Below are 24,182 nucleotides of genomic sequence, written 5' to 3'. Positions count from 1 at the left end.
AAAAAGTTGCGACAATTCGCGCAAGTCGTAACGCTACGAAAAAGTTGCAACAATTTACGAACAAGTCGGAACGGCTATGAAAAAGTAGCGACAATTTATGAAAAAATCGCAAAATATCGATCATTACGACAAAAAAAACACATTCGGACGCTTTTCGGACGTTCGTGGATTAGTAAATGTGCCCTATAGAGTTACACTGGTGGCTAGCTGCAATTTAATTTCTGTAATGTGTTGCCACAAGAGTGATTAATGTGACCTGCTGCTGTATAAGGCACATAAGAGTGTCATTTAAACTTTACTAGTAAATGTAGAAAACAATAGCTTTTTTTTCTTCTTCCAAAAAACACACTTGCCAGTTAAAAAGAGGCTAAAGAAGAAAGTATAACAGAAGATGTCAACAATCATTGGGGGGTGTCAGAAATTAGGTGCCCCTTGAACAAATCGCTGATGATCCTTGGGGGAAGCCATGCAGAGAACAATTCTGCACTGTCCTGATGGTAGTAAATTATCCCTCAGATCTATAACTAGGCTTGTGTGGTTTCTTACATCTGTTGAAAACAGTGGCACGTCCATTTCCAAATGTGTTATCAAAGATGTATCTTAATAGTAGCAAAGTTCTGGACATCTTGGGCCCTATTTAATGAACTAAAAATACTAAACATTTATTTTCAGGTTCTTAATAATGACTGGGTCCGTATAGCAGCAGTGTTGGTAACACTCATTTTCAGAATGAGGTGACGCATGTTAAATAACACAGATACAGAAGCAGCTTCTGATGTTTTTAAATATTTTAGCTGTACAGAGAACTACACACACACAAACACACACACACACACACATACAGTATATGTATATATATAGGAGGTGTGTATACATATACACTGTGCATATTTAATAACATTCATATATTTTGCATTTGACAAATTGTGGTTTTCCGTGATATTTTAGTAATAACTAATGAAAAAAAACCAGTAAAAAATTCAAAACTATGCCAACTACTAGCAGCTGAGGCCAAGTAGAAGTCAATGGGCAAATTACAAGTAACAATATGTATTTATTCGTGGTTTTAGAGGTTTATGGGGCTTTATTATTTTCAAGCGCACAAAAATTCTTCCAAAAATGAAACATTTTAGGTTGTCTTGTTCTTTTCATTTTTGTTCCACATTTTAATTTAATTGTGCTTTTTATATCCGGATCTTTTAATAAATGACTAGACCAGTGATCCACAATCAGTGGTTCACCACCCTTTTGATGTTGCTCCCAGTTGCCTCAAAGTAGGTGCCCATTTTTACATTTCTGGCTTGGAAACAAGTTTTAGAAATATAGAGACAAACTTTTACTCCAAGCAGAGCCTCCTGCAGACCAGCAGTCCACATGGGGCTGCCAAATAGCCAATCACTGTCCTTTCCCAAAGAACTTTGTGCGTGCTTGTGTGGCTTTAGTTAAAGCTGAACATGCCCGTTGTGTGCCCACATCTTGTGCTTTATACACCAGTGGAGCAACTACCAAAGTGGTGTGTGGCACTAGAATAGAATTACATTTGGCAATTATATGGGCGTAGTTCTGAGACCATTTTAGCACTGTACCTTGTGACTGTAAATGTAACCCTTTTTTCCAAATGGGGCTGAGAACAAGCCTTGCCTCAATAAACCAAATCTAATATTTACATTAGTATTCAATGTGCAACATGTCAGGATGAAAAGGATGAAGATAAAATCACCCTCAGTCTTTTTAATTGCATATAATAGTGAAATATTCCTCGCTGACTGTATTTCTTTTTCACTCTGTGCTGAGATGGACATCAGGACTGCTGAGACCCACCTTTTTTTCTCTTTCCTCCGTGCTATTGCTATCTGAGATCCCCCTTACTCCTTTTACTATTAATAAACTTCAGGATGCCACAGCAACATCCAAGAGTCAAATGTACTGCACTCTGCATCAGCACTTTGAGCTGTGCAGATACCCCGGATACACGTCCTTCTTGTTGCTGCCCTCTGAGAGACAAGACACAAGGGAGCCAAATTAATAAAAAGGAAAGAATCCGCAAGAGGACGTTTACAATTATAACATCAAAGAAGCTCCCATCTCTCCTCCTTTAGCTGATCTCCAGTTCCTGCGAAAAAGTAAGCACATCAATAATCAATTCGGGTCTTATGAGTAACTAGAGAATAGCCAATTATCTTTAAAGGTATTGGAACTTTAAAAAAATACAATTTTAAACAAATAATTAGAAAAATTCTTTTGGGCACTAAAGTTCACAAGCTGAAACTGAAGATGCGGGCAGTGAATACTGCTGACACTGCAAAGTCATATTCTTGGGTATGAGATGTGTGTAGACTGCAGCCAAATGCTTTCTGGGTAACGTGAGATCTGCTTAGACTGTTTTAATAGGCTTTCTCTCTGCTGACTACCTAGAACTTTTAACGACCTGCTGAAGTTCTGGTTATTTTTTTGTGGAAATAGCAATATATACATTTGTAAAACATTTTAAGTTTGTAGGGTAAACTGATAAAGGACTACTTAGACCCACCTTTTTTTTCTTTTTCCTCCTTGTTATTACTATCTGAGATTTCCGAAATGATTAAACTTATATATATATATATGTCCTGATACAAACTAGGGGTTTGTGAAGTTTTTTCCAGTAAGTAAGCAGTTTCAAAAATATCAGGCAATTACTCTAAGGACTACATTCCTCCATGGGCAAAAAAGAGCAAAGAAGCAGTAGGAGTGTAACTATTCCTGGCAAAACTGGTAACCTTGCTGTAATTCTAACCCTAACACTGCTGGTAGTCTTTTTGCAGGAAACATTTTCCCAGATAAATAAAGAATGCACAAGGTTGTTGGTCAAAATCAGAGATTCAGTCTTTAAAAAGTGCATTACAATGTTGCACATTTTTTAACTTTTGCTTAAATGATAAGAGGTATTTTTGTTCTATTCATATTTAATTAGCACAATCGTTATTTTAACTCTTGCTGATTCTCTTAAAAAGAAAATCCAATATAATGTAACTGTATATTGTGAATATTTGAAACCCCTTACTTGAGTCTTGTTTGCTTCTGGAATGTTAGAAAGACTCCAGAAATGGAACAGCGCTGTAGGCACCTGATTGTATGTCTGATAAATATAAATGAATTAGGAATAAAATCATGATTAGCTTGTCTGTTAACATAACTATCACAGCTAATCTAGTCTAATTTTTAAGGTAGCTGTGTTGGCCAAACACTTCCAGTGTCACATTTCCTGCTCCCTTGGAGACTTGGCAGAGTGATTATTGTACATTGTGTATGCATGCTTGGGCAAACCCATTTGGCACTTTCTGTAGAGCACAGATTAAAAAATAAAACTGGGTGTAAAACTCCCATATGCAGTATATGTTATGGAAACAGAGTATAGTCCTTAAAAAAAACATTTCTATTTCCTACTTTCGAAACCTGCAAATATATTTGCAATTTGAAATATTAAACAGAATTGCAATTACTGCTGAACATATTGCATCTCCCTTTAGTGGTGCTCTTCAAGCATTTCTGGTATTTTATTTTCTGTTTTGGTCTTGATTAAACTTGTGTTTGTCAGATTGCAACCTACTATGTCCCTTGGAAGGCATCCAGAACTTTTTTGCCAGTAAATTTAAAACCCATCAGGGCAAGCCCATCAGAGTCTTTTGGTGACATTTTAAACCACTCCTGTGTCAGTAATGACGTTTTTATTGACCACTTTGGATTAAAAATAGTATCTAGGTTTGTCCTATTTGCACTAGCTGAGCTAATAGGCATAGGAGATCCCAAAAAGGGAATGTGTAATAATGCAAAAGAAGTGTCTCTGATAATAAAACCTTCTCCAGTTCCAGACTCCAGTACATTTAGCCAAGATATCACTGACTGCTCTACAGGCATAACGCAATTAGAATGTATATTCAAAATTTAGGTATGAGCCTGCATTAAAGCATAAGTACTACTACGGTTATCATTGCTATGTTCTTAATAGCAACCTATGCCATGAAGATGACTTGGGCAATTGCCTTTGCAGTTTGTTGCAGTATGTACTGAACCTACAGGGGGTGTGGAGGTAAAAACTGCTCCTGTGCCCTGTTACCTCATAGAGATCCTTGGGAACAGACAATTCTTCCACTGTGCTATGTGCAGGATTTAATATGGATAGACTTAGGTGGTTGGTATAATAAAATGGCCCAGGGTCATATTTTAACTGTTTTTGGTCCAAAGTACAACCCAGCAGTCAACTACCACCAGGTTGTGAGTTGCCATGTAATATATTAACAGTTATAAATATGAAAAGATTGCAATTCAGTAAGTTCATATTTGCTCATATGATCAGGTGGCTTAACTGATTGTTAAGCCCAAAGGAATTTAAAGGGAAGTGCCCCCCTATCATTTCCTATTGGCCAATAATATGTCACACACAGATCATCAGAACAAGAGGAACAGATTCTACATCTTTTTGTAAAATATGGTCTGATAAGGGCCAGACAGACAACACAAGGAATTTGAGAAGAATTACTTATCCAACTTATCCAGTTACTTATCCGGTTTCTGTATCTTGTTAATTAAAGCAAATAAACACAAATCATTCTGCATATTTTCACTTTTTTAACATCTCCAGGAATAAAAATTTGCAGAGGAAGATGAAAAGCAGAAAAGATAAATTCTGGTAAATTAGGTCTCTTAAAAATGACACAAAATCAAATGTTTGATTTAGTTTAGGAAGAATCAAGAGGGTTGATACAGAGAATCTGTCACATACAGACCTAATGACCCTAAAGGTGGCTATACACTGTAAGATCCACTTATTGCGAGGTTGCCAAGCAATCCACTTAATCGCTTGGCAACAAGCAGGAGTACAGGTGGTCGATATCGGGCTAATTCAACAATTTTCCCTAGAGCCAAGCAATCAAATTAAGGCGCGCAGAGGCACTGTTGGATTAGGGACTGCATAAAAAAATAAACCTGTCAGGGGTGCCCTTCAGTAGTGCCCATGCACAGGCAGATAAGCTGCCAAATTGGTCTAAAGGATTGGTTTGTGTGGCCCCCTATTTGTCTGGCTGCTGTTTAAGCTTTAAATGGTATCAGTACTGAAATTAACTGGCCCCCCTGCATTGTTCACTCCTCAGATAAGCCCCTGTATTGTTCACACATGTAAGCCCCTCTGTTGTTCACACCTCAGATCTATGATGCCTATATGTGCCATACTCTGCCTGCCCTGTGCTGCCTGTGTGTTCCATATTCTTCTTGCCCTATGTTGCCTTTGTGTGAAATAATCTGACTGCCCTTTGCTGCCTGTATGTGCCATACCCTACCTGCCCTATGCTGCCTGTGTGTGCCATACTCTGCCTGCCCTACCCTGCCTGTGTGTGGCATACAATGCCTGCTTTATCCTACCTGTGTGTGCCATACTCTGCCTGCCCTATGCTAATAGTGTGTGCCATACTCTGCCTGCTCTACCCTGTCTGTGCATGGCATACCCTGCCTACTTTATGCCACCTGTGTGTGCCATAGTCTGCCTGCCCTATGCTACCGGTGTGTGCCGTACTCTGCCTGCCCTACCCTACCTATACGTGGCATACCTTGCCTGCTTTATGCCGCCTGTGTGTGCCATACTCTGCCTGCCCTATGCTGTCAGTGTGTTCCAAACTCTGCCTGCCCTATGCTGCCTGTGTGTGCCATACTCTGTCTGCCCTGCTCTACCCTGCCTGTGTGTGCCATAGTCCGCCTGCCCTATGCTGCCTGTGTGCCATACTCTGCCTGCCCTATGCTGCCTGTGTGTGCCATACTCTGCCTGCCTTATGCCCCCTGTGTGTGTCATACTCTGACTGCCCTATGCTGCCTGTGTGTGTCATGCTGTTGCTGTCTGTTGCCCAGTTATCATTATGTTTCATCACTATAATTGGCCAGATACAAACATTTCATGAAGATTTACTCAGCTCACAGCTTTATATCATTGCCTGTAATACATTTCATCACCAAAACCTTGATCCAAAGGGTTTTGCACCAGACACTGTGAAAGCTGGAAATGACTTAACAAGTGTGAAAGGGTATATAAACTGCCTGGATTCTCTCATACACTGCAGTGACAAACATACCATGCAAGCTTCAAATGTCTTATGGACTGGGGGGCCCTAGAGGGCTCTGAAGGGTCCTGGGGAAACAACCTATGTACAGGTAACTCATGTTTTATACATCCACAGCTGATATAAGGAACAGGACAGTAATACCAGTTATCAATATCTTTTTATTAACCATCTTTCTATTCAGGCCTCCCCTATATACTCCCAGCCTGTCACTCAAACCACTGCCTGGCTGTTAGGGTAAATTTGATTCTGCTGAACAAAAATTTGAATAATTCAAAGATCACAAAAAAAAAGTTTGATAGTAAAAGTTAAAGGTGAACACTTAAAACAATCAAACCAGTTCTGGCAAACCCAAACTTTTTAAAATTCAGAAACTGTTTTGTACTGTAAATTTGCCAATGCTTAAAGTACAGGAAAAGAAATGGCACCAAATCCAGGATACAGTGCAGTATTCAGCCAAATCTCAGAATCTAGATTCATCCACATACCAGGTGTTCAGCCAAACTGAATTCAAACCCAAATATTTTTTTAAAAAAAACATTTTATTGAAGTTTTGCCAAACCCAAATATTTTTAAAGGGAAGTAAAAATCATTGGGGGTTGGTTGCCTATCTTCTTTCTTTTACTGAAAAACAACACAGCCATGTTCAGCCACTTCTCAGTGATCCCTTGTGGCTTTCCAGGACCGTGCACTTGTGCAGTACAGTAACATTTCAATTTTTTTTTTACTATACTATACACATATCATTACACATTCGTAATTAATGTAGGTATAATTGTATGTTTATTAGCAGTAATAAATGGTAGAGCATATGATCACTTTTTAACTCCCCCAAATCATGTCTGGTGAAAAAATAAAATTTTCATTAGTAAGGAAACACAAGAAAATGCACTTTTTTAAAGGGTTTAAGTTCAGCTTATTGCTTAACTGAACCAAATCCAAACTCTTGTAACCGTTGCAATTGATACAGGTATCGGACCCCTTATCAGGAAACCCATTATCCAGAAAGCTCCGAATTACGGAAAGCCCGTCTCCCATAGACTCCATTATAATCAAATAATTCAGAATTGTAAAACTGATTTCCTTTTTCTATGTAGAAATAAAACGGTACCTTGGAATTGATCCCAACTAAGGTATAAATAATCCTTATTGGATGCAAAACAATCCTATTGGGTTTAATTAATGTTTTATTGATTTTTTAGTACACTTAAGGTGTTGAGATCCAAATTACGGAAAGACCACTTATCCGGAATACTCTTGGTCCCGAGCATTCTGGATAATGGGTCCTATACCTGTACAATATTTGGGACTTGTTCAAATTTGAATATGGAAGTTTGGATTTATAGATGATGCACATCGTTAATAATATATATACAATCTATCTCTAACTGTCATTAGTACTGTTGGATACAGAAATCATACATTATATACTGAATATTAGCAATTATATTTACTCGATAAAGCGCATATGTTTCTGGCAGGAATTATTAGTATGAGTGTTATTCATGCCTTCTTTGATTTAAGGAATTAAGAATTTGTTGTAATGCCACTGTCAGGAACACCAGCTCCAAACAAGAGGAAAAAGTCAACCAAAATCATCATGGAGATAAATCGTGAGTACTTCATCTCAGACTGGGATACCTAAGAGTCAGAAGTGGAAAAGCATGTTTCATTCTTATTGGTCTGATTGTAGTATTCTTGTATGGTATTCTACAAGCACTTTTGTAGCCAAAAGAGTGGAATCTGGGGAAATTATAGCAAAGGGAATATATGCTTATTTATAAGAATGTTTATTTTCCTTTTAGTTTTCGTTAGTATGCTCAATATATATTTGCTGGGCCAACAGGGAAAGGTGACCTAGGAAAGCCACCTGGGTTCATCTGCCCCCGACCCCCACTGCACTCGCAATGCACACAAAAAATACCCACCATGGATACTACTCCAGAATTAAAGACAGGCCGGAAAGAGGGATAGGGAGGCAGCAGAGGTACATGCCTGGCACCCATCTACTGTGGCACCCTAGGCACATGCCTCTTCTGTCTACCCCTAGTTCCTGTCCTATACAAAAGAGTAGGCCCATCAAGAACTATTTCTGTGTGCCTATGTTTATTCTACATTTACTGCAAAATCTAATTATTCTGTGGTGTGCATTATTAATGTGCCACCCAGGCATCTCACAGAATGTGAGCAAAAGGAAACTGTGAAAAGACAAGATAGCACACATATATAGAGAACTGAGGAAAAAGAAATTAACATTATAAATAACATGTATATTCCCTTTAATGACAACAGCTGGCATAAATAAATTGCATGTGCTAACAAAGGGGATTGATACTCAATACAACATGCTTGTCTGCGTTAGAAGATGAACCTTTATCCATGTTGCATTGATTCTTGAATGTAGGCAAGGCTGTCTCTTTGCAAATCACCTGTTTACCTGAAGCATTACAAAACCAAAACAAAAAGTCTCTTTGAGAGCAGGAAAGCACACGAACAGCAAGTTTTGCTGTTCCTGTGCTTTCCTGCTCTCAAAGAGACTTAAAGGAAAGCTATATCCCCAGAATGAATACTAAACCAACAGATATTTTATATCATATCAAGCGGCCTATTAAAGAATCATACCAAATTGGAATATAAATATTAAATATTGCCCTTTTACATCTTTTACCTTGAGCCACCATTTTGTGTCTGTGTGCTTCCTTTAGAGATCACCTGACAGGAAATAGTGCAGCTCTAACTGTAACAGGAGGAAGTGTGGGAAGTAAAAGACAGAACTGTCCATGAATTGGTTTATGCGACCTTAAATGTATGTGTGCCCTTGATTTGTTTGTATGCACCGTGAATCGGATGATCCCTGAGGGTGGCCATTTTAATATTTAAAATGGCATTTTTTATTTAGCATTAACCAATATTTGTATGCAAAATGGTTTATTTAGATGAAGCAGGGTTTTACATATGAACTGTTTTATGCATGGTTGCTTTTGTGCAGTAACATTGTTTTTGTTGCTTAATTTTACCCGTAGATCTGCTTCTGTAAGTTCACCCTTCTTTTAAATGGTAATATAAATAATGAATTAAAAAAATATTCCAAAAAATTATAATAAACAAAGATTTCAGGAAACTGACTAGAATCCCATGGCATGCTTTGCATTCTGCTATACAGCACTGTGTGTATTAATGGGTCATGTACATCTTTGCAGGTTAAGCAGCATATTCTTTACCTTTTCCTTCCACCCTAGTATTTCTGTGGACCCACAGTCCTCCTATTGTGTTATAAGGAACAACAAGATGCCAGAAGAGTGCATGGGTCAGTGTGACAGGATTCACACCTGAGGCCAGTTGGGCATGGCTGTAAATGAATCCCTCCAAAGAAAATGAAACTTCTTAGGTTTCCTAATAGTCTGTATTGAAACTTTTAACAACAATATACATGTATGGACCTGGGTCTTTCCATAACTTGTACGACCATAGCTTAAAGTGATAAAATACCCCTCTAATGCACTAAGCTTACACAAAATAGTGGCAGAGACATTATCCAGACACATCACAAATTTACATTACATTTGTAAGCCCTCCCCCAACCTCCTGTCACCGTACCTCATTTTACCCCCAGGTTTTTTAGTCTCTCCTGTGAATTCAGCCGATGCATGCACAATAAGCATACAGTGACATCATTGGGGCCTGTGCACATGCGCAGGAATTGGTCAGTTGCGTCAGAAGAGTGCGTGTACATGCACGGTGACATCACTTCTGGATTTCAGCGAAAAATTTCCGGAGTCACGGGTTGCAGTTCCCCCCCATGAGCATCTCCCATCTCTAACTACCTGAATTGACAAAAAGAACATACATTTTTTTAAGGGGGAAATATGGAAATCCATGTGCTGCATTAAAAAATAAACCTCTTTCCAAAATAAAAATGAAAAAGATCATGTGTTTTTTAATGTGAAACATGGATTTAAATTGTCGTTTTAATACAAACATAAATAATTTCTGAGACTGAAAGGAAATCATGATGGTCTGCCTCTGACTTGGGTGGACAATTTCCCTCCCAACATTATCCCTCAATTTGTTCAATTTTAAAGTGATCATGTCCAGCCCTTTGCTTTGCAGAGAATCTGGTTGTACCACCAACCTTGACTCCTCTAGCTTACATTTCTCTAAGCAGGTTGGGACCACGTCTTCTGCCCTCTCTAATACCCCTTCCACTTAACCCTTCCCCATGGAATGTAATAATCCTGCCCACTCATGGCTCCTTAGCGTAACTTGCTGAAAACACTCCTTCTGTTCACTATTATTTGGACATTTTTAGAAAGCAGAAGGACACCCAAGTAAGGGAGGGGTTGAATGACTGTGGCATCCTAAGGGGTGGGGAAAAGGTCACTTCAGATCAGAGGCAGACCATAATGGTTTCAATCTGAGGAATCAAGTATGTCTGGCACATGGCAAGGGTATAGGATCTATTATATGGAATAATTTGGACTTGGGGTGTTCCGGATACAGGTTTATTCTGTAATTTGCATCTCCTATAGATACAACCTTAAGTCTACAAAAAGCATCTAAATATTAAATTAAACCCCAGCAGGATTGATTTGCCACCAATATGCATTTATTTATGCAGCTTAGTTGGAAACAAATACAAGGTACTGTTTTATTATTACAAGGAAAAAGGGGATCATCAAGGTAAAAACTAAGTAAGTTTTATCAGAAAGGTCTATGTAAATGCAGCCATAAGCACACACAGAAACGCTGCACTGACTTCTCTGTCAAAAGATTTCTTGTGTCTGTTTTCCTCTGCTAGAGACATGCAGCTCTCTCCCCTCTCCTGCTCCCTCTCCCACAAGAATGCTAAGAACTCACTCCCTCCCCTTAGGAATGTGGATCTGAGCCAATCAGCAGGAAGCTGAGTCATAGGGGCTGATTTACTAACCCACGAATCCGAATCCGAATGGGAAAAATTCCGATTGGAAAACTAACATTTTGCGAATTTTTCGTCGCCGTTACGACTTTTTCGTAAATTGTTGCGACTTTTTCGTAACCATTACGACTTGCGCGAATTGTCGTGACTTTTTCATAGCCGTTACGATTTGCTTGTATCTTGAAGCGACTTTTTCGTATTGAGCGCTCGTAAAAGCCTCCCATAGGACTCAATGGCACTCTGCAGCTCCAACCTGGCCCAAGAAAAGTCACGATACTGAAGCTTGAATGAATCCGAAACTTTCATACTCGGCGCGAAGGCTACGAAAAAGTCGTGACAATTCGCGCAAGTCGTAACGCTACGAAAAAGTCGCAACTTTTTGCGAAACAGTCGTAACGGCTACGAAAAAGTTGCAACAATTTATGGAAAAAAATCGCAAAATACCGATCATTACGAAAAAAACGCATTCGGACGCCTTCGGACCGTTCGTGGATTAGTAAATCAGCCCCATAGTCTTACACACTAAGTTGCGACAATTTACGAAAAAAATCGCAAAATACCGATCATTACGAAAAAAACGCATTCGGACGCCTTCGGAGCGTTCGTGGATTAGTAAATCAGCCCCATAGTCTTACACACTGAGCATGTACACCAGTCTTGCTCTTGGTGCAGGAGCGAGGCATTATGGGAACTTTCTTTACACAGCTCAGCGTTTTTTCTTCCTGTTTGGCTTCTGATCATCTGAACGGGAAAAATATGGGGAGACCTAAGGGCACTATTGAGACAACTGAAGGTATGCCTGCAGCTTGAGATTAACTCTTTATTAGCCTTTCCTTCTCCTTTAAAATGCACTCTATGAGAGATGGCCTTCCCGTAATTCAAAGCTTTCTGGATAACAGGTTACTGAATAAGGGATGCCATACCTGTATTGTTTATTTATTACAGATTCAAAATATTGTAGTATAAACTATCAAAATGTTGATCATGTTCTTTTTTGTAGCATCAAGAGAAGGAGAGATAGAAATCTCCAAACTCAATTTAGGGAAAAAGATCAGTGTTCCCAGAGATATCATGCTGGAGGAACTATCCTTGCTCAGTAACAAAGGATCGAAGATGTTTAAGCTTCGTCAAAAGAGGGTAGAAAAATTTATCTATGAAAACAACCCTGACGTATTTTCCGACAATTCCTTGGTAAGAAGAATAAATATTCTGTAAGATTTGTTCATCTGATTTTGGTTTATTCAACATTTTTAGCTGTACTAAATGATTCCTTCAAACTAGCTATGTTTTAAAGGGAGCTAACCACCCCCAAAGAATGCACTTTTGCAATTTACATTATTTTTTTCTTTGGGCTTTCGTGAAATTAATGATTTTATACTGCTAATATCATGAATTTTCGCCACAAATACCCCCTGATGCATAGTCCAGCTGGCCAGCTGGCTCCCAATAGTTAAGTTACTAATGTAGGAGGCATCTCCCTATGCTTCATTTGCTTATTTTTATTGCTCCAAGAAGAGTGATAGAACTGAGCAGTGAAGTGCCAGATGTTGCTTTCTGAATGAGTTACTTAAATGGTATTTATTTAAAATGGAAATCTAGAAAAAAAGGTTTTAATTAAGGATAACTGTTATTATAGTATTATTTGGATACTATTTGTATGATATCTTAGAATACAGAGTGAAATCAAATGTTAGGCAGGTTTTCATAGCAGTTATGCAAGGTGTTCCCATGGCAAAAGATAGAGCAGATCCACACTATAAATATTCAGAACATGCACAACAAGAATGTAAACCTCTGAGAAAGTTGTCAGGCAAAACACATCAGGTTGGGACATCAACCCGTTGTGGCATTACAGAATCCACTGCCACGTGTGGTGGTGACATTGAACATGACAGGCATAGGAAAAGCTTTTTAAACATTCATACAAATGTGAGTGCAACTTTATTTAGAATTCTGTTATAAATAAATAAATAAATACAAATTTTCACAATAAATGCTCTTACTGTCCTATAGTCTGGACATGTGGGAGACAGGGGTTATATTATTAAGGCTTGATTTTATCAAGTGTTTTGGAACTACCCATCTTTTATCAAATTGTAGCATGGTGAGACCCCTTATACTCTGGGCAGAGATCCCTAAACCTTTTTACTCATGAGCCACACCCAGATGTAAAAAGTGTTGGTGAGCCACAAAAGCATGACAAAAGTTCCTTAAGGATGCAAAATAAGGGCTGTGATTGGCTATTTAGTAGGCCCACATGGACTACTAGTCTACAGATGCCTCTGCTTGGAGTAAAACTGTGTCTCTGTGCTTCTAAAACTTGCCTCCAAATGGAAATGTAAAAATGAACACCTGCTTTGAGGCCACTGGTTGGGGATCACTGCACAAGATAGTGTTGTACTATCTTGTGAAGTGGGAAGCTGAACCTGAAATGCCCTAAGGGTGTATTCTAAGTTTCTCTTGCTTGTCACACATAGGGTTTCCACCTTCGGAGTGTAGAAAAACAAGGTGGGAGGTGGGGCAGGGCATCATGTAGGTGGGACAGGTTATTATAGAGGCGTGGTTGATTACATCAGGGTCGGCGGTTATGATGTGGCGATTGTCAATTGACCAATCGCCAGGTCAGTCTAAGAGAGCCCTTCCCAGTTTCCATAGTTTTAAACACCGGGCATGAAGTTTTGACCTGGACAGCACTACCAAAAACTAGACTGTCCGGGTCAAAGCTGGGCAGGGGGCAACCCTAGACACACAAGACACTTAAGGGCTGATTCACTAAAGTGCGTTAAAATGAGCGCTATTTATAGCATGTGTTAAAAATTTTATCGCGTCTAATTTTTCACGTCTTAACCCACGATTCACTAAAAGGATATTGCGTTAATTTAGATGCAATGCTGTTTGCGTTATTTAAGTTGTGAAGACTATTTTCGTACGTTATTTGACACAACATGCGCTACTTGTCACGTGCGCTAATTAATGCACGTGCGCTACTTTTCGTGTGCACGCCATATTAGCCATACACAGCATTACGTTCGTAAAACTACTTTTTTTGAAAATGACCATTTCCCTGCAAACTGGAGGCTACATCACTCTAGGGCCAACACATACTTGAATAAATCCCACTGCAAAGTCCATATTTTATTGCCAAAAGCTCATTAACTGTACTTTTCTATAATTACCGCCTGCCCCAAGTAGGTGTTTTCACACAGACTAATGCGATATTTAGCGCGCCTAAGTGTTTGTGAATCATGTGTTAGTATTATTTCTGCGCGCTAATTAACACAATGCGGTACAATTAACGCATGCAGTTGCACGCTATTTAACGCACATGATTTGCAACTTAACGCATGCAATAATACTTTAGTGAATTGCACGTTTTTTTCGCGTCGATTTTAACGCAAAAAAAATGCGATATGCGTTATCGCACTTTAGTGAATCAACCCTATACTGTATAACTGAAAAAATACTGCAGTACATGATTTCTTTGTTTGTTTTTCTCCTGAGCTTTTGAGTCGCTTTGTTTTTGGAGATCTGTGGCAAAATTTGCTGCTCAAAGGTAAATGATGATGTCAGAGATAGTTCTTAATGAAAATCATTCTTGTTACCGGCTACTGAGCAATATTCCAGTATGAATTGGGATAATGGGCTTCCCACTGTCCTACTGCATAAAAATACATTCATTATAGACAGAAGTGACTGAAAGGGGAAGGACAACAGGACTAGACCACTTCCCTTTGGGAACGAATGTTGAAGAAGCGGGTATACTGCCCCTTTAAGTTGACTAATTGCGTCTACTATATTCCCAGGAGGCAGGGACATGGACATGAACAGAGAGCTGAGTTTGGAAGTTGTCTAAGAATAAAGCAACATAACTAGAGGCTGCAAGTCAGGGAGCTCCCTTTCAGGATATTGGAAATAGAAACACATGTGCTGGCCTCAATCACTTGCTTTAGATAACCCGGGGGCCGGAAGATATTCAGCCTTTTCTTTCCATGCCATCAAAGTACTAACATATTAACTTTAGTGAGATCTATGATATCATTATGACTAAATGAATTTGCTGGGAACAGAAATTATGATTTCTTGCAATTTACTGGTGAAAATATAATAAGCCGATGAGAATGATATGGGCTGGTCTAAATATACATTCACTGAGATAATATTAGGGAGAATTAACTTGCATGTTGCAGATAGATGGAATCGCTGTAGGTCTTTATTTTAATTTTTGTATTTTTTTTATTATTTGCATTTGTTCTTTCAATCTCCATCCTGTAACTGATTATGCTACATGGATGTCAGTATCAGTGACTGTGAAAAACAGGCAGCAGAATTATCATGGTGATGGGTTTTATTTGTTATTTTTATTGCTTATTGTTTGAACACTCTCCTGTTCATTCTTCATTCAAGCAAATGTCTGGTTGCAGCGGTCAGTAAGCATAGCAACAAGATAGCAGCATACATGTCAAAATGCTGACATGAGGTTTAGAAAACAGGAGAAAAAGCATGGGGCCACACAAACTAGAGAAGATAAGCTGTCTGCAAGGGATTAATCACTTACCTGATACCCCAGACCAGTCTCCTGTTAGCAGAAAACTGCACCAGCACGGGGTACTTCTGGATGGGCAACACGGGCCCTGGCCAGAAAATGTGCAGTAGAGTAATAAAGCAGGGCTTTTTCTTCAAGTTTACTTTTTCACTCTACTGAGCATGTGCAAAAAATGACTCTGTGGTGCCAGGATCTCTTACCCCCACTGCTGATTTCCTCCACTCCCCCCTTCCCCGAATGACAAGCATGTGCATGTTCCTGCGCGGGCAGGGCTGCGGGGGAAGCAGTGGTGGGAGTGAAGTGCCGCCTGGGTTGCCTAGGGCGCCTGGTTGGCTTGGCCTGCCTCTGGGGGTAATTAAAAAGCTCATAGCAACCACTAAGATATTTGTTTTTAAATAGCTGACCAGTAAATACTACCTGCTGATTGGTTGCTATGGGTTACTAGAACAGTAGGACTTGCCTACCTGGGGCAAAGCAATCAGATCTCTGTTTAGACCTCAAAAGATATCTCAGAAGTCAGTGGAAACATATTTAGTGATATGATCTAGTGAGTAAAACAGACAGAATGAAATAATCTTTCAATGTAGGATTACACTGACATCTGCCCAGTCTGCACAAATAATTCTTTGCTGGTGGGGGTTATAATACCCAATGCATTGTAAAAACGTCCCTGAGTAGCATCTCCTGGAGGCTCTGCTGTTCAGTCATCTCTACTGTACACACCTTAAGAAACCCTACCTTTTCAATTGTGTCATAGGTGGAGGGTGACTTTTTTGTTTGGGGAGGCTAAAGATGGCCCATACACAGGCTGACCTACAGCTAATGTGACACTTAGTGGATTCACTGCTGGTGTAAAAAATTAACCTCCCAACTACCTCTTGCCGTTCCCACTGACTCCCAGGGATACTGTACAAAAGTGCGGGGGGTGCTTTTTTTTTACCCTAAAATGTTTAGGATGTAAAAGTATTCATACGTGCAGTTCTGTGAGGGGATCTGCAAACATTTGTGTTTGTGATCAGTTAGCTTAAAGGGGTAGTTCGCATTCAAATTCACTTTTATTTTTAATGGTTTTTCAGTTATTTAGCTTTTTGTTCAGCAGCTCTCCATTTGGTATTTCAGCAGCTATCTGGTTGCTAGGGTCTTATTTACCCTAGCAACCAGGTAGTGGTTTAAACAAGAGATGGGAATATGAATAGTTAAGGGGCCTACTTGGAAAAATAAGTAATACAAAATTATAATAATAATAATAATAATAAAATTGTAGCCTCACAGAGCAATATTGTTTGGCCCCCATTTGAAATCTGGAAAGAGGCAGAAGAGAGGCAAATTATTCAAAAAAATTCATTAGGAAGACCAATTGCAAAGTTGCTAGGAATAGGTAATTCTATAACATACTAAAGGTTAACTTAAAAGTAAACCACCCCTTTAGATGTGTTTATGTTAGTTTTATAGCAAGAAAGGGTACTGAGTACTGACTCCCCATTATATACAGTGAGACGCAGTCTTTATATACAAAACCAGCACATTATATACAGTGAGACACAGTGGGTACAAATGGCAGATATTCAGGCCCTGGCACTATAACACTGGCACTGATACACAGCACTGTCCCCACTGTAACTAACTAGAAATAAAAAAAACAATGACAAAAAAAAATAGTAAGTGCAAAAAACAACAACAAATATATAAACACACAATGAGCTTTTGCAGGGGAAAGAGTTAACTTTTTTTTACCCTCCATCTGTTAGGGTAGGTGATAGATTATAAATTATTATAGATGTCAGGTCAGGCAAAAAACAATTTAATGTCAGCTAGTGATTCTTTAGAACTGTATAGTACCTGTGTATAGTACCTGTGGGATGAAAACTGCAGCAAAAGCTGGTTCTTAGGTAAAGTTACAGCCTGCAGATTCTTCTTTTCAGTCTTCAGTTCTGTACTGCTTCCAGTGTGCAAAATCTCCCGATCCCTGTGTGCATCTGTGCTCTGATTGGTTAATTTTACTGTCTGTCAAGAAAGCTGTGCTCTGATTGGACAATCCACAAGAAGAAAGATCCAATCGGAGCACAGCAAAACGGGCTTGCAAGAACAGATTTCCAGGACAGTGCAGAAACGGAGTAAGGTTTTTTTTTTTTGTTTTGTTTTTTTTTAATGTGCCAAGCAGGTTTGGGGAGGCTTAGCCTACCCTAGCCTTATGGAAAATCCGCCTATGAATTGTGTCAACTTATCCGTGTTCACCACTTTTGAGTGAAGGGGAGTCCTGTACTTAAAGGAAAGGCCCCCTTGCTCCAAATGCAGGGGTAAACAATTAGTAAGGCAAGTGATTCTTGATAGTAGACATTGTGGGTGACATAGAAGTACAACTTTACTGTATATTATAGCTTTACATGGAAACAGCAGCCTGATGTATATAAACATCACACAATACAGAAATTTTTTTGGGTCCTTAGTTGTCCTTTTAGTGCAGGAATCCCCCAAATTTTAAACCCGTGAACAACATTCAAATGGAAAAAGCTTTGTAGAGCAACACAAGCATGACAAAAGTTCCTGGAGGTGCCAATGAGAGCTATAATTGGCTATTTGATGGTCCCTATGTTGACTGGAAGCCTACAGAAGGCTCTGTTTGGCAATTACACTGGTTTTTATGCAATCAAAGCTTGCCTCTTAACCAGAAATTCAAAAATAAGCACCTGCTTTGAGGCCACTGGGACCAACATCCAAAGGGTTGGCAAGCAACATGTTGCTCACAAGCCACTGGTTGGGGATCACTGTTTTAGGGAATGGACCACAGGACGTTTTGCCCAAGCTAAATCTCCTATAGATCGGGTAACTGAACACCTTGGAGATGCCTCTGGAAATTGCATTCTCCTACAATACAAATGTTTTATTGGCAGTGATTCACACTGACATCAATGAAAAGGTATCTTTGGACAAAACATCCTATGTACAACACCCTCAGAGGTAAGTGAGCTGTCATGTTTGATGGTGATGGCCAGCTCTCTGCTCTGTACATATGAAATGCCATTCACAGAGTGATGAGTGATGTAGTCTTTGTCTTTACTTTACGAAAACCTGTATTTGGCATCTCTCATACTTGGTGGAATCATAATTTTATAGATACATTATTGGTCAGTATTGAAAATTGGTTTGCATTTTACTAAATGTTGCTTTATTTATCTTTTCTACATAGAGGGCAGGGGTGTAGCTACAGAAATTGCAGGGTTTGCCTTCATGTCCCCATAAATATCATTAATTTAACCACTCATCATAATAATAGGGATAAATATTGCATTAAAAAAGCCAATTTACAATACAAAATGAAGGTGATAACGGATTACAGGGGAACATACAAAACAGATTTCATAATAGGTGATTGCAAAAAAGTAGGGCCACTCCAGTAACATTCCAGTCAGGGACTCCATGACAATTGGGGATGCAGAAAGATGCAAAGGTCTAATTCACAGGTTGAGAAGGGACAGGACTTGCTGAGGAGTGGGTAAGGTTTGAGTGGATGGTGTGCATGTTCTGGGCATAATGGAGTGTGCTGAGGCAGATTGGCGACATGGCAAGTGTAATTTAGTGTAATTTAGTTGGCTATTTCCTTTATTAAAGCCCTGTTCTCCTTAGTAGGCCCCACCACTCTGAGGGCCCAGGTGAAGAGAGGACTGAGGACCCCTAGAGAGGAGAGTCCTACTAACTAAGTAGTATGGAGCCCCATGATCCCTGGTACTAGGGCTATGCATTTACAGAAAAATAGGGATAACATTTTTTCAGGTTAAAATTTTTTCAGTTAATGTCTACAGGACTCCTGCATACAAGTTGGGCACTTTATACCCAAAAAGACTGAAATCCCTAACTATATAAATTATAGGGTTCCTGTGGTGTTTCAGTATGTCCAGCAACAATCTCTAGTGATGACAATTTTGTGCTGATCAATTAGCACCTTTTAGTGTTACAGCCCACTGATGACAACAAACCATCCAGTCAGACAACTACACACAAGAATACAGAAAAACAACTCTTTATTAGTTCCATTTTAGCAGGGTAAATAATTTCAGTTTGCTGATCTGTACATATGTTTTCCCTACACTTTTCACTCCCCTCCTATTAGCATGTTCTGCTGTGCTGTTCCAGCCTTCCATCAGTCAGGGTTATATAATCCCAGTGAGTCTGATGGCTTTTACTTCTTATATTTCTGTCTATATTTAGCTGTTGGACAGATGGTCTAGGAGCCAGTTTACAGATTGTCTGTGCTTGCAAAGCCTACGTTTAAACTGTCAATAGCAAAATACTAGTTGTTTGGGGGGTTAAAATTCACAAGCCCCTTCAGTAGCATTAGCAGTCATTCCAACTGCAGATTAACTTTGCTCATGAACAGAATGATACCTGAGCCTAATATCAATATGGCATATACCACTAAATAAAAGCAGCTCTGTTTAAATCTAATATAGGTAGGTTGTGTGCAAGAATAAAGCTAAAATAAAAGCCCAAAAACATTGCTAAAAATTACTCTCTTCGGGTATAATCTGCAGATTTCACATAATCATATATACACCCCATGGTAGTATGTAATTTGTGTATATATATATATATATGTTTAATACAGGATAATTTTACATCTAGCAGACTATACATTATAATTTTTCAGTGCAATTTTTAAGGGTGTATTTGTGTTTTTTTATGTTTTATGCATGCTTGTTTTGATAGATTAAGCTGATAAAACCATATGAAATATAGAATAAACTCTATATGAAATTACTGCCTCATTATAGGTCAGCCTTGGAACCCAATAATGGATTTAGAATCCAGTGCCTCAAAAAGATTTTAATGGCTCTCAGTCTACACAAAGTTTCCACAGACTTTACTGTATAACATAATTATTTTAATTTAATCTGGCCCATTATAATGCTATATGAGAAATAATTAGCCCACTACATGTAATACGTTGGACAGCACTGCCCTAGAACAATGCAATTACTAAAAATAATGAAGGTACTCAAGAAGCTCTTGACCACAGGGAAAGAGAGTGTAATTTATACTGACATTTTTGTATATAGAATACTCGGGACCTGGGGTTTTCTGGATAAGGTGTCTTTCCGTAATTTGGATCTCCTACCTTAAGTCTGCTAATAAAATTATTTAAACAGTAATTAAACCCAATAGGATTGTTTTGGCTCCAATAAGGATTAATTATATCTTAGTTGGGATCGAGTACAAGGTACTGTGTTATTATTACAGAAAAAAAGGAAAGCATTTTTAAAAATGTGAATTATTTGATTAAAATGGAGTCTATGGGAGATGGACTTTCCGTAATTCGGAACTTTTTGGATAATGGGTTTCCGGATAAGGGGTCCGATACCTGTACTAAAAAAATAATATAATAAGCTACATTGCTTCTTCTTTATTTTTCATTCTACTTCTCCATAGGACCACTTCCAGAAATTTATACCAACTGTCGGTGGCCAATTAGGGGCTAAAGGACAGTCAGGTGTTGGAGTAGGTGGCTATGGATTGCTATATGGCAGTGGTCAGATGCTATCCAGTATTTCAGGGGGACGGCATGGATCTGGTGGTCAGCAACCTCCTGTACCTCCACCAAAACCTGGCAGTAAGAGCGCTCCTGGAGGCCAGTCTGGAACTGGAGGAAGTGGTGGAAAGGATTCTGGTGTTGTTGATGGTAGTCAAGGAAAAGGTAATCAGCATTATATATACAGTATACTGTTTTAATGTAATTTCTGACAGTGGTATCAACAGAAGTCATTTATAGCCACAGAAATTGTTTTTATGGAAACACAACTGTGAAATAGTCGTTTCGTTTTCTAATTGTAAAGTCATTCGCATAAGTTCCCTTAAGTGCCTAAAAAGTTAGTACTAGTTATCACCAAATCATTGTTCTTCTGCATATATTTTGCTAAAACATCCTTGTACAGCATAATTAGAGATGTAATGAGAAAATCTCATTGATAATCCCAGATCTAAACCCATGTCCCTCAAAGAAATTGAGCAGAAAGTTTGTAATGATAATACTTACTTGATTTTAACAGTGTGTTTTCTTTATCATTTCAGAGGGACAGTCAGGTCAACAGGATGGAGGAAGTGGGAAGCAGATCACTGTCTTTAAGACATACCTCTCACCCTGGGACAAAGCTATGGGCATTGACCCTAAGCAACCAACACATTTTACTGTCAATTTACTAGAGTATGGCAAAAAGGCAGAGCTTTGCAAATATAAGTCATTTAACAGGTAAGGAAAAAAATTAAGTATTGTAAGTTTTTGACATAGGGGGTGTTTGTGTTGTGACATCAGAGATTTGGTATTGGCCAGATTTTTGTTCAGGTTCCACAATGCTGAAAAACCCAGACAGACAGTTTTGAAACTAATCAGCACCAAATAAAAGTAAGCTGTTTAGATTAAAACCAGAAGGGTGGCAAACCTTACCTATGAGCAGGTGTCCGGTAAAGGCTTTAAGTGTTTTATTAAATTTTGAATTATCTCTGCTGATCCCATAAAAAGGCATTTTTTAATTACTAGGTGATCCCTTAAGGACCATTTACTTGTTGGACCTAGAGTACAAGAAAAATTGTATTCAATTTAATTTCAGTTATACATACACGTTTGTTTTTTTACAGATTATCTTTATGCAGTTACCTTTATTTATTTATATACATTTTAATCAAAACCATATAACAATTAACATTTCTTAATTGATTATGATGGTTACAGAATATAAACGACAAAGAGAAAACTGAAAATAGCAATAACAACATTATTTCATTTTAGGAGTGCTATGCCTTTTGGTGGATATGAGAAAGCATCGAAGCTTATGACTTTCCAGATGCCAGATTTTGATGCCCCCCCTCCAGAGCCTGAGCCTGTGGTTGTCATCAATCAAGATATCACCAACAGACCTTCTTTCAACAGGACCCCAATTGGATGGCTTGGATCTGGTGATAACACAAACTACAGCATTGATATTGCTGTGCCAGTGGATGGAGAAACAGAAGAACTCTAAACTCATCATACATCCAAGGAACCATGTTAGCAGTCTGTTGGTGTATGAAAACTGACATATGTAAAAAGTTCCACTGGCCTCTGCATCATAACATATTGCAAACACATTGGCGGTTGATCCCTGAAATATCTGTGGTACAAGCAATGCATTGCAGTATGCTGTGATGCCATAGCAGCCAATGGCACAGGTCATATCTAAACCACCTAAGCCAAATCTTTATATGCCTTTTTTAAAAAATGGGGCAGATCACATTAGACCCAACTATGCCACACTCTAATGTGCCTTGTTCAAAATGCAGCAAAGCTCCTTTATGTATGTTTATGAAATGTTTTTTGTTATGGTGGTATTTTTTCAGCTGGAAGTTAGTCAGAGTTGGAACTGGGCAGAGGTAAATGGAATAGACAAGGTAGGATAGTGGAAGGAAAAAAGCTTAATGTTTTGTGCACTGTGGCAGCGATAAAAGGACAGTCTCCAAATAAGTTTACTGTTGGCTCCTCAGTCATGCTGTATGGTTGATATTTTTCATTTGTGCAATGTTAAACTGAATAAACATTTACAACATTAAAAACAAAGGCATCAAAGCTTTCTGACAATGGGAAAACAACAGTTCAGGCCAAATGTATTAACTTTTTAGTTGTGATTTTGCTGTATTTGTGGCTGGTCGTGAATAAAAACACATGATTGAAAAAAGACCCAACTCAAAGGGGAACTATTCACAAAAGTAGAGATAGCCCTTTTTTGGAGTAAAAGTAGTAGAAAAACTGGTGGAAAACACTTTCTCCAGATTCACAGAAATCAACCTAAATTCTGACTCAAACACCACTTTTCCGTTTTTGGTGAAAGAAAGACAGTTTACAAAATGGAGTAAAGCTCAGAGTAAAGGTGGCCATACACCTTCAGATCCGCTCACTTGGAGATGTCGCCAAGCAAGCGGATCTTCTCCCAATATCCCCCACCTACGGGTGGGCGATATTGTGTGAATCCAGGCTAATTCGGACGTTTGGCCCTGGGGCCAAACGATCGAATTAGAACGACGGGTATAGGAGAAGTCGGATGCAGTCCCCGATCCGACTTAATTTTTTAACCTGCCCGTTCAATATCTGGCCATTTTCAGACCAGATATCAGTCGGGCAGGCGCGTCGTTGGTGCCCCTACATGGGCCGATTAGCTGCCGAATCAGTCTAAGGGACCGTTATCAGCAGCTTGAATCGGCCCGTGCATGGCCACCGTAACTCTGTCCACTGCCCTTTCAATATTTCTTGTGCCAATGACACACCCCAAAGTGTGAATAATGAATCCACCCCCTTGTTTATTGAATCTGATGCTGCTCCCTTTTTCTCCAAACAGTCCATTTCAGATAAACTGCATTATCTGAAAACAATTACAGCTTTCAGTGGACCAGTGCTGAAGGGTGAAAATTAACTTAGCTGCTAGTAGCAGCTACTTTTTCAAAGCTACTCCAGAAAATACCTTGTCATAGACCAGGGGTCCCCAAACTTTCTTACTCATGCACCACAGTCAAATGTAAAAAGACTTGGAGAGCAACGTAAGCATCACTATCTGCTTACAGGAGGCTTTATTTGCTAGTAAATCTTGTTTTTATTGAACCAAAACTTGCCGCCACGTCAGGA

General features: G+C 39.0%; 1 protein-coding gene across 2 annotated transcripts; it reads left to right on the top strand.

Annotated features, from left to right (window-relative positions):
• The first annotated feature begins 1,928 nt into the window (after positions 1 to 1,928).
• On the top strand, positions 1,929 to 23,123 carry myoz1 (myozenin 1). 2 transcript variants are annotated; one of them, XM_012966388.3, is made up of 6 exons: positions 1,929 to 2,123; positions 7,640 to 7,696; positions 11,999 to 12,189; positions 20,966 to 21,230; positions 21,605 to 21,782; positions 22,320 to 23,123. In XM_012966388.3, exons 2-6 carry the CDS (start codon positions 7,684 to 7,686, stop codon positions 22,549 to 22,551), a joined length of 879 nt encoding a protein of 292 aa, XP_012821842.1. In that variant the 5' UTR covers positions 1,929 to 2,123; positions 7,640 to 7,683; the 3' UTR covers positions 22,552 to 23,123.
• The last annotated feature ends 1,059 nt before the right edge of the window (positions 23,124 to 24,182 follow it).

The sequence above is a fragment of the Xenopus tropicalis genome, chromosome 7 (assembly GCF_000004195.4).
Source record: "Xenopus tropicalis strain Nigerian chromosome 7, UCB_Xtro_10.0, whole genome shotgun sequence".
Taxonomy (NCBI): domain Eukaryota; kingdom Metazoa; phylum Chordata; class Amphibia; order Anura; family Pipidae; genus Xenopus; species Xenopus tropicalis.
This window is presented reverse-complemented; position numbering and strand designations above follow the sequence as displayed.

Excerpts from the sequence above, each read along its gene's own strand:
- myoz1 (XM_012966388.3), top strand. Across the intron at positions 21,231-21,604 it reads TGATGGTAGTCAAGGAAAAG|AGGGACAGTCAGGTCAACAG; the intron begins GTAATCAGCATT and ends TTATCATTTCAG. Across the intron at positions 21,783-22,319 it reads AAATATAAGTCATTTAACAG|GAGTGCTATGCCTTTTGGTG; the intron begins GTAAGGAAAAAA and ends ATTTCATTTTAG.